This window comes from Danio rerio, chromosome 3, assembly GCF_049306965.1.
Source record: "Danio rerio strain Tuebingen ecotype United States chromosome 3, GRCz12tu, whole genome shotgun sequence".
Lineage (NCBI taxonomy): Eukaryota > Metazoa > Chordata > Actinopteri > Cypriniformes > Danionidae > Danio > Danio rerio.
The window spans coordinates 50,598,168-50,614,291 of NC_133178.1; the positions used below are offsets into that span (position 1 = coordinate 50,598,168).

At 33.6% G+C, this 16,124-nt stretch overlaps 1 protein-coding gene across 8 annotated transcripts in view; it reads right to left on the reverse strand.

The window, feature by feature from the left end:
* Nucleotides 1-6,646: 6,646 nt before the first annotated feature.
* The window catches only part of prkacaa (protein kinase, cAMP-dependent, catalytic, alpha, genome duplicate a), a 45,860-nt gene continuing 36,382 nt past the window's right edge, over nt 6,647-16,124 (reverse strand). For 2 of the 8 annotated variants that reach the window (XR_012400042.1, XR_012400035.1), the window contains exons 9-11: nt 13,396-13,560; nt 10,325-11,175; nt 6,647-8,670 (exon numbers count right to left, since the gene is read on the reverse strand). Coding sequence is in view for 2 of the 8 variants with exons in the window: in XM_021470955.3 (XP_021326630.1) it covers nt 11,050-11,175; nt 13,396-13,560 (291 nt within the window). In the remaining 6 variants the exon portion in view is untranslated. 8 annotated transcript variants of the gene reach the window in all.

Consider the following 16,124-nt stretch of genomic DNA (forward strand, 5'->3'; position numbering starts at 1 on the left):
GATTTGTCTAACCCAACTTTGGATCAAATATGGAGAAACCAGGTTGAAACTTATCATTTAAACCAACTGAAAAAATTACCCCAACACTGTGTCCAAATTGTTTGTCGACCAATTAAAGTATTAAAGTGATAAAAAAAAATCATACAAAAAAAGGCTCTAAAATGATTATTTAAAAATAAATTTTTTAAATAGGTTCCTTTTTGTCAAATGTAATGGTTGGTTTCACACAATCGATTTGTGTTAGGACAACATGAAGGAATTAAGGTTAATTTAAGTTGATTGAACGTTAAACAATTAAATTGTCACAACAAAACTCAATAATTGTGACGTTTCAGCTGATTTTAAATAAGTAATGCCATTTATTTGAGTGTATGGATGTTTTTCATGGAACCACTGACTCTAATAAGAGCCTTTATTTTTTTCATTTATTTAAATATGTGTGAGAAATTCAGAATTCACAAATCCACAAATTGTCAAAGGCATTTTGCATTGTGGGTTGTGTATGGCTTTGTAATCCTGCACATATCAGTAAGATTGATATTTTATACTACCTGGTTAATGATATCTTTTTGCATTTCCACACAACCCTAAAGTATCATGCCCGGCCTGTGCAGGAGCATGAGAAATTCATGAAATGGGATCCTGCATCTTTGTTCGCAGGCTCTCATCTGTCCTGTCAGGTCATAATCATGTGACTAATGACTAGAATATCACATTCAATTTATATAAAAATCAAGTGTATATTTTAAGGTTTCAAATAATGTGAAAAAAAAGAACACAGGTGCAACTGCAGTCGCATGGTCATTAAGCATATATTGTCAAAATGTTACATTTTCTGCCTTTCTTTAAAAAATAAAATGTGGTATAGTTTATTCTGTTCTGTTGTACATGATTAAAAACTTCTGGAAGACAAAATGGGTAAACCAGTGGCTTAAAAGACATTAATGGCAAAACATAAAAGAGAATAATAACAATGGAGTATGCACAGCTAATGATAAACTTCTGGTGAAAGCTTAATGTGCACTATAAAACATTACATTAAATTTAGTAATTTAGCAGACGCTTTTATCCAAAGCGACTTACAAATGAGAATAAAAAGTGAAAAAATGACTAAAACCTAACAGTCAGCTTTATCAAATGAAACGAGTGAAGTTAACTCAAAATTGACTGAATGTTAATTCTACTAATTAGAAAAGAGTTTTGAACTCAGTGTTGAACACTGTAAAAAGTGATTTGTTAATTAAAGTGTGCAAACCAATTGCATTAAAAGCAACAAGTTAACTATACAAAAATAATTTAAGTAAAACTACTGTAACTCCGAACTGTTAAGTTGACTTAGTTTTTTATGTTTAAGCAAATTATTCTCGCTTTTTAAGTAAAAATCTCTTGAAATTCAATACAGGCTATAATTGTAGATTTTATAGACTTTATGAAGCACAAAATATGTAGTATTGTGATAATTACAGTAATTATTTGAAAACAGACATGCTAAAATAGTCTGACACTGTAAAAAGGAATTAGCTGACTTTAAAAAAAGAGAGTATAATTTGCATAATTATAAAAATTGTTGCAATGGGTTTACTTAGATTATTTTTGTCAAGTCAACTTGTTGCTTTTAAGGCAATTGGTTTACTCGCTTTAAGGAACGGATCACTATTTACAGTAATCAGTTAATTAAATACCTCATCATTACTTAAATGGAGTAAGTTCACAGTACTCATATACAGTTGAAGTCAGAATTATTAGCCCCCTGATTTATTATCCACCCTGTTTATTTTTTCCCCAATTTCTGTTTAATTGAGAGAAGATGTGTATGTTTTTTCTACATATTTCTAAACATAATAGTTTTAATAACTCATTTATAATGACTGATTTGTTTTATCTTTGCCATGATGACAGTAAATATTATTTTTGTAGATATTTTTCAAGACACTTCTTTACAACTTAAAGTGACATTTAAAGGCGTAACTAGGTTAATTAGGTAAACTAGGCAGGTTAGGGTAATTATGCAAGTTATTGTATGACGATGGTTTGTTCTGTAGACTGTTGGAAAAAAATATATAGCTTAAAGGGGCTAATAGTTTTGACCCTAAAATGGTGTTTAAAAAATTAAAAACTGCTTTTTTTATAGCCAAAATAAAACGAATAAGACTTTTTCCGGAAGAAAAAATATTATCAGACATATTGTGAAAATTTCCTTGCTCCATAAAACATAATTTGGGAAATATTTAAAAAATAAATAAACTTAAAAAAATAAGGGGTGAGGCGCAGTAGGTAGTGCTGTCGCCTTACAGCAAGAAGGTCGCTGGGTCGCTGGTTCGAACCTCGGCTCAGTTGGCGTTTCTGTGTGGAGTTTGCATGTTCTCCCTGCCTTCGCGTGGGTTTCCTCCGGTTTCCCCCACAGTCCAAAGACATGCAGTACAGGTGAATTAGGTAGGCTAAATTGTCCATAGTGTATGAGTGTGTGTGTGTGATTATGTGTGTGGATGTTTCCCAGAAATGGGTTGTGGCTGGAAGGGCATCTGCTGCGTAAAAACTTGCTGGATAAGTTGGTGGTTCATTCCGCTCTGTGGCGACCCAGGATTAATAAAGGGATTAAGCCAACAAGAAAATGAATGAATAAATGAATGAATAAAAATAAAAATTCAAAGGCGGGTTAATAATTCTGCCTTCAACTGTAGATTTGTTTTTTAACTCAAGTGGTTTGTATAAATCAGTTTCCTCAAACAATTTAGGTTACCTTAACTCAATACAGGGTTACATTTTTACTACTAAAATCCAATGACTTTCCAGGACTTTTCCAGGACTTTCAAGTACATTTTCATGATCTAATGTTTCATGTAATGTCTGTGTATACATGGTAAATAATAAGAAACACAATGCACCTTACACTATATTATAAAACATGCGACAATCTATTTAGTTTAAATTAATCTTTATATCTACAGTTGAAGTCAGAATTATTAGCCCCCCTATTTATTTTCTCTGTTTAACTGAGTGAAGATTTTTTCAACACATTTCTATACATAATAGTTTTAATAACTCATTTCTAATAACTGATTTATTTTGTGTTTGCCATGATGACAGTAAATAATATTTTACTAGATAATTTTACTTCTATACAGCTAAAAGTGACATTTAAAGGCTTAACTAGGTTAGTTAAATTAACTAGGCAGTTTAGGTTAATTATTTTATAACGATGGTTTGTTCTGTAGACCATCAAGGAAAACTGTATAGCTTAAAGGTGCTAATAATATTGACCTTGAAATGGCTTTCAAATTTTCAAAAAAATGATTTTATTCTAGTCGAAATAAAACAAATAAAGAAGAAAAAATATTATCAGACATACTGTGAGCATTTCCTTGGTCTGTTAAACATTATTTTAAAATATTTAAAAAATCTTATAAAATAAAGGGGGTGGGGGGGGGGGGGGGGTGGGCTAATAAATCTGACTTCAACTGTATGTAAAATGTATTTAGATAATGCTCACACAGCACTAATAATGTGGGAGCATAAGTTTGGCCACAGACAGAAAAGAAGACAACTATCCCTTATTTAAGTATACAGATAATTATTAAACTGTTTCCATGACTTTTCCAAAACTTTGTGGGTTTTTCAGGTTTTCCAAAACTTTTCCTTTTTTCATGACCGTATGAACCCCGTTATTGGGTTTTACAGTACTCAGTTGGTTTGAGTTCTCTTCGTTTATTTACACAGATGGATTCACAGTACTTATTAGAATTAGTTTGTGAACCTAAATGGTTTGTGCAAACAGTTTCCTCAAATGGCTTGAGTTACCTTAACCTTTTGGGTTTTACAGTGTGACTATTTTCAATTTCATAAGGTGGCTTTTAAAGTATGCATGTTGTAATGTAATTACAATACATTCCGTTAAATAGACTTAAGCATTCATTTAGTCGTTCAAGCATAAAACGAGATGAAAGACTGTATAACAGATAGCGCCGTCAGGATCAGCAGGAGAGCGGAAGAAACTCTATTGAAAATACTGGGGTAAACAAACTGTCATATTTAAAGACATGGCGGGGGGAAATGAGATTTCATGCAGTGCTTCTTGTCACCCACTTCATATTATATATGTATCAGGCAGTGAAAATTACAGATTTTTAAAGTCGTCAGGCAATTTTATACTGAAAGACAGCTCACCGTAAGCGCTGAAGCTGGCTGGTAGAAATGTAAAGTCTGTGTGCATATTGATGATTGTAGCGTGAGCTTTCAGTAAGTCATGAACTGAGCATCAATTTAATGTTCCTGTTGTGTTTGGGTCAAAACTTAAAACACTCAGAAATATTGTGTTTTACATCTGATTGCCTCAAGGCCTTATCCTCCACACTATGCACTGGAACATGTAAAATTGATGATCACCTCTTTCATTGAACTTTGAGTGTTTTAATCAACCTTGTTAAACCCGTGGTGTTCCTGGTCAAAAGTGACCTCTCTACACTGTAAAAAAGATCTGTAATTTTAAGGTTTATTTCCGGCAGCTGGGGTGCCGGAAAAAAAAAAAAGTAAAATAACGGATGTTTAATTACAGAATTGTACTGTAAAATAACGGATAATAAATTACAGAAATTTCCTTAAATTTAAACTTCTGGTAAATTTCTGTAATTTAATATCAGTTAATTTACGGTATATTTCTGTAATTTAATGGCCGTTATTTAACTTTTTTTTCCCAGCACCCCAGCTGCCGGAAATAAACCATAAAATTACGGGGTTTTTTTACAGTGTAGGAAATAAATGGGTATCCAAACTATATTCAACCATTGATGACATGTTTATTTTGTAATACATTTTCAGAGCCTATTTGTACAGTTGCAATCAGGTTTATTAACGCCTCTGTTTATTTTTTTCCCTCACATTTCTGTTTAAAAGAGAAAAGATTTTTTTAAACACATTTTTAAACATAATAGTTTTAATAACTCATGTCTAACAACTAATTTCTTTCATCTTTGCCATGATGACAGTAAATATTTGACCAGATATTGTTCAAGACTCCTCTATACAGCTTAAAGTGACATTTAAAGGCGTAACTAGGTTAATTAGGTTAACTAAGCAAGTTAAGGTAATTAGGCAATTTATTGTATAATGATGGTTTGTTCTGTAGACCAGAGGTTCTCAAACTTTTCAGCCCGCAACCCCTAAAATAATAACACCAGTGACTCAAGACCCCCTCTATGCTCAGAGGTGGTTATAAGCAGGGACGGACTGGGACAAAAATTTAGCCCTGGCACTGTTGCCAAACCAGCCCACATTACCACACCGACACAACCCCACCCACGGACACGCACATTCACTATTTATTTTGGTGTAAAGATAATAAAAATAATATGACATTCTTGCCAGATTTTGATTATGTCCCGGTAACCTTGGATTGGGTCGGCCCAACTTAAAAACAAGGCGGCAGTTGCATATATTAACATTTATTATTATTATTTTTATTATCATCATCATAATATCACATCTAGCAAGAGATAAAAGTTGTCTGCACTTAAAAACAATACATATAAAAAAAAAAAACTGACCGGCCCACATTTATAAATTGGTCCGGCCCTTCTGGCATTTGCCAGAATTGCCAGATGGCCAGTCCGCCCCTGGTTATAAGCATACTGATATTGCACACAATGGTGCACACACCAATAGGAACTATATAAACAAGCTTATTGACGACACAAAAAAAGTGCAGCAAACAATATTTTATAATCGTTTTTCATTTGTTTAATTTAATATTAATCTCACTTAATGAGAATGGTGAGCACAATGTTTATAGCACAAGACTAATCTTGGTTTAATTTTGGAGACTTGGAGCCACCTGGAGATCCTTGGAGATCCTCCTTGTTCAATCGTGGCCTTTTTTTAAATGTATGCGAGTGCCATAAAGGTCTCAAAATGTAATATTGTATCGTAAAATATGTCTGCTGCAACTAACGCTATTGCTGGGATGTTAATCTAGCATCAGGGGACACCAGGAGTTGGAATCCAATGAAATAAATAAATAAATAAATAAAATCGAAAGGCTAATGACTTTTTATTTGCATGTTTTTTAATGTAAATATTAAGTATATATTAAATATATTTAAAGTTAAATGTTATCAGCCCTAGTTTTTAGTTTTTAGTGGCTAATAATTTTGTCCCTAAAATGTTTTCTAAAAAAATAAAAACTGCTTTTATTCTAGCTGAAATAAAACAATTAAGTCTTTCTCCAGAAGAAAAAATATAAACAGACATACTGTGAAAATTTCCTTGCTTTGTTTAACATCATATGGGAAATATTAAAAATAAACAAACATTTCAAAGGGGGCTAATAATTCTGATTGTAACTGTCTTTTCACAGCAGCTACTTTGTGTCTACTTGTATAAACTCATGTTAAACACTAGTTTGAGACATTGTTCACAGCTAACCAATGCTTTTTCAGCAAATCGGGAACACTAAAGTAAGAGGCAGGAGGTGAACATGACAGGAGGGTTCATTCTTTCTGACATTTTTTGATCATATAAACTGTAGTCTAAACATTTTACTGTATGTCTTAAATAATGGAAAAAAATCACTAAAATATTGGATAAAAACACCACATTTAACCCTTTTCGTTTTTGTCTGAAAATGAAATCAGCAGCACATTCATTTCTGTAATTTTAACAATTAAAACTTTATTGGAATGATACATGTTGCAAAATATTATTCTGTGAATTTTTTTTATTTTATTCTTTTTTTGTCGTTTTTAAACATACTCGATGTGTCCTACGGGTATCCGTCAACTTCTCCAGAAGGTAAAATAATTAAGACTGTTAAAGGCAGAGAATATACAGTATTGTTTCCCGAAAAAAGGTACAATAGACTACACCATCACCATACCCATGTCGGGAGGAAAGAGACTCCTGTTATTGAAAATACACTTAGAAAATATGCAAAAAGTAAATCAAATGTTTTCTTCATGATCTCCTTTTTTTAAAAAGCAAATAGAAGAGTGTAGGAAACTGGATGTGTACAAAGGCAAACTGTATCATGGACTGATGCGCACACACACACTCGCACACACGCAAAAAGATGATTGACAGTCAGTGTAAATGAGCAGATGAGTGTGAAACTGGAGTGACACCCACATATCTGAAAGCCAGGCAGACAGAGGGATGACTATCGGCAAGAGTGTCACGTATTTTCCATGCTCTGACCGACAAAAATAAAAGTGTGTAATGAAAGGTGCATTTGAGCCGTCATCTCCAGCCACCCATTTAAAACACTGCCATCTTAAGACAAACCCTTCAAATAAATCACGATCAAGCTCGAAGATGAGGGGAAAGCTCACACGAAAACCTGTACATTAGAACTCATTATATGCACCAGTTGAGGATAGTCTCAAGTTGCTTCTTCGAGAGCCTGCTGGGTAATCTAAAACGCAACAGAGGCAATCTATGAACACTGATTGTTTTTCGAAGCCGTAAGATGAAGCCGTTTCTCCTACAAACGAGGAGAGCGAATCTGCCAGCAATAGTCGAGAAGCAAGGATGACAAAACAGCAGCCCATTTCTAAAAAGGTACTTAAGCACCTATAATGATTAAAAACGGGTACGTTTATGGCTGCGATCCTGGCAGGTTGCGGTGACTTGTCGATGTAAATGAACAAACACTATATGATCATTAAGGGATGGTTCACCCAAACATGAAAATGACCTTAACAGAAACTGAAATCACTCTCCTTTCTTCTGTTAAACAGAAAAGTAGATATTTTGAAGAAAGTTGGTGGCTTCTTCAAAAGCTGTGTAATATATACTTCTGTGTTCAACAGAAGAAACTCAAACTGGTTTTGAACGAGTAAATGATAGCAGAATTTACATTTTTGGGTGAACTACCCTTTTCTATTCGGTGTGAGATTGAGAACTCCAATACTAAAATGCATACAAAGTATAGCTCGAAACATATTTTTAACCTGGCACTAATCGTTTGTTGCAAACATTCAGCAAAATTAAGTTACACTAGTCATCATAAAAAAAGAAAACGTAACAAAACCAAAAATTTTGATTAATCGCACTGCTAGAATTTTCGTAAATTCCAAATTGTCCTTAATTGCGTTCCATTAGAAGAATGAAAACTCGCAAAAGCTGTCAGAATCAAATATAGCGTTCTTTCTGTTTGGTTACACCATCAAAACGAGGTTTACTTTAGTGCCCCTAGTGGCAGACGAACTACACTTCTCCTTTAACAACTAATATATTCTTTGAATCGACAACAAAATAAAATCTTTGAAACGCACTACACAATATTGCACACATCTGAAAAAACTAAACAATCATGCGGACGTGTTTTCAGATTGTCTTGTGTCCTACAAAAAACAAGATAGAAAGCAAACTCGATTCAACAAGCCGAATGAACGGAGCTGGTTGCAATCTTAAAGAACGAATTAACAAAAAGAAAATGCTGTTCATTTACTGCCATCCATTAGAAAAGAATGTTGGCTGAAATTCCAGGTTTTGATATCTTATTAAAGGGATAGATTACTAAAAATTGAAAATTATGTCGCCATTTATTCTGTTTTACAACCTGACTTTTACAAAAGACTTTCTTCTGATGAAAACAAAAGAAGATATTTTGAAGAATGATGCACATAGTCTTCCAATAGAGGGGAAAACTATTATATAGAAGTCAATGGGTGCCAGCTACTAGCAACATTCAATTTATTCTTTTTTTTTTTAATCAAAAGAAAATTTTACAGGTTGTAAAACAGAGTAAACAACAGCAGAATTTTTAATTTTGGGTGAACTATCACTTTAATAAGATAACAAAAACTGCAATTTCAGCCATAGTTCACCCAAAGTTGAAAATTCTGCCATCATTTACATGTTTTACAACTTGAATGATGTTCCTCTGATGTAAACAAAGTAAGTTACTTTGAATGTTGCTAGTAGCTGGCACCCATTGATTTCTTTAGCACTTTTTCCCCTACACTGGAAGACTATGGGCACCATCAACCAGCATTTTTCAAAATATCTTCTTTTGTGTTCAACAGAACAAACTCAAATAGGTTTAAAACAACATTTACATGAATTACATAAATGAACAATATCATTTTTGCATGAACTACCCCTTTAAGTGAGCCATTACAAACACTTTCGAAGTCGTCATAAACATACAGCAAAAATGAAATGAATCCATATGGCTCATGATGATACATTACAGTCTTATAAAGCAAAACAATCAGCCTGAGGCTGAAACTGAACATTATTTACAACATTACTACAACCTTTAATTGATGTAAACAAACAGTGTCAGCTTACATGAGAATAATGCGGCAGAAAACTCAGCTTCAGCAAACGGTTTGGGTTTAGAATGTTTTAAATAAGATTCAGTTTCCTGCACAGACTGATCATTTCACTATTCCAGAGCCACAGGTATCTATTTTGTTTATCCTGTATATTCGTTTGACTTAAAAAAAAATGCCAATTGCCATTGATTTGATCAATCACCAAGGAATACAGCTTCAGCTTAAAATCTTCTTGTTCTGCTGAAGATTAACTAAATTAAGTGCATTTTCTCAGTCTATATGAACAGCTAACTTTGTTTGAAGCAGAAATGGAGCTTGAATAGTGAAGCCTCAGAGAGGTTAAATTCATTGATAACCCACCAAACTTTCAAACAACTTGACTAGGCTGTTTAGAAGAGGGTTATTCTGTTTTCGGTAAGTTGGTCACTGGCAGGTGACATGGCAGAAAACTATATATAATAAAACAACATCATAATCCATCAGAAACCCAGTGTAACCACAGAAACAGTGCCTTCCTTTAACAGATTTAGTTTTCCTTAAAAGCGTCATTTTTAAAAACGATCATCTGCATCACAAACCTTTGTGCTTGAACTATATCTTACATTTTATGTTCACCGATTTCTGAAAAAATGTACCTTAGAATTAAGCAAAACTTAACAAACGGATGAAATAATGGATTTGGAGCATCGAGAATGCTCATACATGCTACAAATCTGCAATATAAAGTAAGTTACGGTTTCATCCGTGGCCGCTTTTTGAAGACAAACCACATTCCATCACTATGACGAGATTTTTAGGACTTGAAATACACGAAGCTAATCAATCCAAATCAAGTATTTTTATATTAACCGGCTGATTCTGCCTGATCTGAGAGCACTGCAGGAAACTGTACCAAATTAAAGGGATAACACACACAAAAAGAAAAATCTTCCTCATGTAGTTGAAACCTTTCTTCGGTTGAACACAAAAGATATTTTCAAGAAATACCCATCAAAATGCTTCCATAGAAGTTTACTACTCCTCTACTATGGAAGTCAACGCACGCCAGCAACCAGAAGTCTTCAAAATTTAATCTTTTGTGCTCAATGGAAGACAGAAATGGCAGATTTGATTTTTGTGTGAACTATCCCTTTAATACATGATGATAAATGATAGTGTGATGCTTGAAATCCAAATCGGAAATGGGTGATCTCTCGAAAACAAAACTCTTGAACAAGTTTCAGTTGGTTTGATTTGGTATTGAGTGCCAATATGTGCATTGGAAATTAAAATAAAGAAAAGAATATGTGAAAGAGTGGAGAACTACAGAGCAAGGACACCTTTGCTAATTAAAAAAAAATAGAAGTAATATGGGGTAATTTTCTCTGGAGAAGCCAAAATTCAGTACCAGAAAGTAACCTCTATATCTCTGGAGAAAAAACAAACAAACAAAAAAAAAGTAGTCACAAATATCCCCATGCCAGCCAGTCCCAGAGAGGTGACTGAATCTCTGCCCAATGGACCCTGGCTACCAAACAAGAGGGAAAACATGAAAATGGACAAGTAACAAGTGACGAAGGATCTGAAAAGGCAACACCGCTGGCGTCTCTCTCTCTCTCTCTTTAGCTCTCAGGACTCCCGTCTGTGTGTGAGGGTTTTGCGTTGTTGTTACCGAATACAGGCTCAGTCCTGTCCATCATCCCAACCTGGAAAACCTCATCCTTGTCTTCTTCTTCTCTCTGTTGCCCCACGTCTAATCTCTCTCCATGCCTCTCCTCCACCGCTGCTGCTGCTGCTTCTAGAATTCAGCAAACTCCTTTCCACATTTCTCCGTGATAGAGACCCGGATTTCTTCCTCGTCGTAGTCGTCGAAGTTGCTGGTGTCCCCGGGGCCTTTGCACTTAGGGATGAACGGGGCTTCCACCTAAAAAATGCAAGATTATTACATTCATGTTAAACATTTTAAGATGGTTGTAATCGTTATTTTCTGATACCAGGGTGGTTTTAAGTTTGAGGGAAAGGTGAGGGTAATGTATGAAGTAAAATCAATGCCAAAAGTATTAAAATAAAAAGCTTGTCGAATAGCACTGAAAAAAAATATTGTTGAATTGACAAGTTCTTGCATTTTAATCAATTGAAATGCCAGGGTCTGTATTTTTATGTGCCGAAATGTAACATAGCTGTTTATTTAAGCTGTGAATATTTCAACTAAAAATCTTTCAAACACACTTTCATACTAATAAATTCAATACTTCATATTCAACATCCAGATTTCACTTACAAAATATTCAGTTAAAAAATATGATGTATAATATTCAAATGGCAATTTTCAATTCATTTTATTTCAGTTAAAAAATTTGCTACCATAAATTCATTGGTTCAAATTCAGCTGTTAAAATTCGACATTACATCCAGGAACTGCAGGAAAAGCACCAGTTTTGACCAGCAGGTGGAGATTTAAGATTTTTAAACCAGTGATTTTTTTAGTAAAAAATTCTAATAACAGCACAAAAGCAGCATTTATCATTATTATCAACGTCTTGGTTATTATAAGTAATAAAATGACTATGAGTAAAATGAGTAAGAAGTTTTGGACATTTATTGCCCTAGTGTAACATAAGCCAGATGATGATCACAATAATCTCACTTCTCAGATCTCAAGAGGTGATCCTGCGTCAAACGTTTTTCTGCATTTGAGCATTTGTCCGGTATTGCTGGGACGTCTCTACCTGCTGGTAAAAAAGCAGCTGGCGATCTTCAATCTGCAATTTACTGCTTTTCCTGCAGTTCCAAGATTTAATGTTGAATTTTAACAGCTGAATTTGAACCACTGAATTTATGTAAGCAAATTTTTGAACTGAAATAAAATGAATTGAAAATTGCCATTTGAATATTATACATCATATTTTTTAACTGAACTGAATATTTTGGAAGTGAAATCTGGATGTTGGATATGAAGTATTGAATTTATAAGTATGAAAATGTGTTTGAAAGATTTTTAGCTCAAATATTCACAGCTTAAATAAATCGCTATGTTACATTTCAGACCTAAAAAAACCCTAAAAATACAGACCCTGGCAATTTACGGTGCATCAGGAAAGTATTCCTAGCACTTTACTTTCCACATTTTTTATGTTACAGCCTTTTTCCAAAATGGATTAATTTATTTTCTCAAAATTCTACACATAATACTGCATAATGACGATCTGAAATTTTTTTTACATTGTTGCAAATTTATTATGTGTATTTAAAGCCTTTGCCGAGAAACTCAACATTGAGCTCAAGTACATTCTGTTTCCACTGATTATTCTTGAGATGTTTCAGCAGCTTAATTGGACTTCACCTGTGAACCCAATTCAGTTGATTTGAAATGGTTTGAAAATGTCTGATAATATTTTGCCTTCTGGAGAAAGTCTAATAAATAAAATAAAAGCAGTTTTTAATTTTTTTAAAAACATTTTAAGTCAAAATTATTGGCCCCTATAAGCTATATATTTTTTCGATAGTCTACAGAACAAATCATCATTATACAATAACTTGCCTAATTACCCTAACCTGCCTAGTTAACCTTATTAACCTAGTTAAGCCTCTAAATGTCACTTTAGGCTGTACAGAGGAGTCTTGAAAAATATCTAGTCAAATATTATTTACTGTCATCATGGCAAAGATTAAAAGTTTAATTGATCTGAAACTATTCATTACATTTTTCTTTCTTGTAAATAATAAAAGTTGCCTCAGATGAAAACTACCTGAATAAGAACATGAACAGTGCCAAAATATTTTTTTTTACATTGAAACAACTGGATACAGTGTCTTCTGTCTATTGATCGTGGGCCACTAATATCGTTATCGTGATAATAATATGAATAATCGTGCAGCCCTAATGGAAACATACACAACTAACAATAATCGCCACTGAATCGTCAATTGTTCTTTTGACTTATTGTCATTACATTTTTTACAGTGTAGCTATTGCCATTAATAACTAATGGATAAATTAAATTCTGTAAACACCCAAGTACAACTTTCTGGAGTTATTTTGGTTAATTATTGCAGTTGTTATCCCCATAGATTGCTTTGAATTATGTTTAAGAGCTAAACAATGATTGACAGTGAAGTTTTAGCTGCAGTGTTCTCTAGGTACCTTCTTCTGGTAGATTGCAATCCAGTCGGTGGTTGCAAACCATTTGTGGCCCTTGATGTCGTTGACGCCGTTCTTCAGGTTCCCGAAGCGTTTCGTCAGATCGACCTGCAGCAGGTTCCTCAGCAGATCCTTAAGGTCAGAGCTAAAATGTGAAGGAAAGCGGACCTGGAGAAGGATTAGGAGATGGTCAGGGTTTGGGATGCATCATTACTAGAAAACAGAAATGACTTCAGAAACACTAGAATCTCTTAGCACAACTCTAAATAAATCTAAACAGCTGAAAGCAACTTAAATACATATATAAAAAATATCTGACAATATATATATTAGAGCTGCATGATTCTGGCTAAAATGAGAATCGCGATTTTTTTTTTTTTTTGCCTAAAATAAAGATCACGATTTTCTCACGATTCTGTAGATGTAAAATGAAGGCGAATTTGAGTGAAGTTGTACTGTTGGTTAAAATGCTTAATTTTGCATAGACTTGAAATGGTGGACTTGAACAGACTTTAGATTTGTCCTGGTCATTAATGCTGATGATAATCCTGATATTGAATTAGACATTTGAGACGTATGCTTACAATCTGTAATTGTCTGTTTAAAATCTGTCACTGACGTGATTTTCGTGAATACAGTAGATTGGGTGGGTATTCTTGCATTTCGGCAGGTTTTGGATACTTTTGGGGCTGGAATCAGTCAGCTACATCTGGCAACACTGTGTGCACTTTCGGTTTCATTGCCACTGCTAAGAGCGGTTCACTTCCTGCGAGGCTCCCAAACGATCACTCTGTTTATATATATACATAAATAAATAAAAATTAGTGGTGGGCCGTTATCAGCGTTAACGTGCTGCGTGTGCTGATTAAAAAAAAATATATATCTGCTATGATCTATTCTCAAATTTGGGTTGGGAGCTGGGTCTGTTAAATGCAAGCTATGATGACTTTCACCTTGCTATTTTAGCACGGATGTATACCTGACCGAATTGCACTAGGTGGCAAGAACGAGTCTTCGAACCTCTGTGTATTTCTACTGAGAAATGAATATATCAAACATAATGTGCTAACATGGATGCAGTTCACTAGAGTAAATCTGATTAATGTTAGCTCCACATCTATCAGGCACCTGAAGAGTTTATGCGTTCGAGTAAAGCTTTTTAAAATTAATGATGGTGAATGAAAGTCAAACCAGTGAGCCATCTGACAAAAAAAAGTGCCTTTCTGAATCAAATCAGCAGGATGCCCTTCTGGATCTTTTATTTACTTCGAAGACACTACTGACTACACTTACATGGACATCTGTAGTCTAGTTATTTGCCTTACAAGACAATAGTATAATTAAGGTGTTTACGTGAAGTGCTTTCATGTTAGAGTTTCCTGTAATTTTGGGTGACTTTAACTGCAGTTCGGCAATTTCACTTTTTTTTATTTTTTTTTATTGGAAGAATATGTACAATTACAGAATGTTTGCAAATATATAAAAAAAGATCCTCCACATTTTACTTATGCAAAAAATAAAATAAAAGAAATTAAAAGAAATTAAAACAAAATATTTCCTTCTATAATTATTAGGTATAAGTGATTATATTACAACTACATGTCTATATGTATATATACATACACATACACACATACACATATATACACACAGACATACACACCTACACACAATTTTTCCCTTGGTCTATTAACAAAATTTACAGAGTCTACCTATGAATATGTAAACCATTATCTGAATTGACAGAGGAAAAAAACAAAAAGGCAATTTCACTTTTACTCATGAACATTTCATTTATGCCCCCGTATCAAACTGTTAAACATTAGATGCAAGTAAGGAGTAAGGACTGGTGAGAGTGTTATGAAATTTGATAACGCACACCAATTGGAAAGAAAAAAAGTCTGCATTACGCAATGTGTGAGGTCCTTTGATGACTGCCGCGTGTGTGGATCTTGTTGGAAATTATGGCGAAAAAATCCTACATGACGGTGTTTACTAATCGCGGCATTTACTTCAATAATGCCACTTATATGTGCATACTCCACATGTTCTAATTCCATTTCTGTTTAGTTCAGTTATGACGTTAGTTAGATTAAGGTCATCAAAAAAATCGTTGTTTGGAGCTTCTGTAGGCCTACAGTTCAAAATTCATGTTTAACTGAATAAACAGTAAGCAAACACAAGTACATCTTATTAAACATCATTTATTTTCATGACCAATTATCATAGAACAGTTTCTCAAGCAGTTTGTGATGCATTTTGGAAACAGGAGATGAGCCCCTGGTCTAATGCACCACCTGGCTTGAGAAACCCATTCTCAAAGACTTACTTTTAGTCATTATTTGGGTAGCACACATATTCTGAATGCCTTGGCAGAATTCAAATGAGCCATTTTAATCTAGAATAATTCCAAGATTACAGCGAGATTAATCAATTAAATGATCTATGCCCACCTATAATATATATATATATATATATATATATATATATATATATATATATATATATATATATATATATATATATATATATATATATATATATATTTATATAACATTTTAGTTAACCATTTTTTATGCATTTCAGCTTTAATGCTTACTATAATACTATTGGCAAGACTACTACTTTAAATTTTTTTTTTCTTGTTTTTAAAGATCTTTATTAGCAATTTCAGCTTTATTTCAAAAAGCACAAGTTACAAGTTTAGCTGACAATTTTGTCTCTTCTGCACA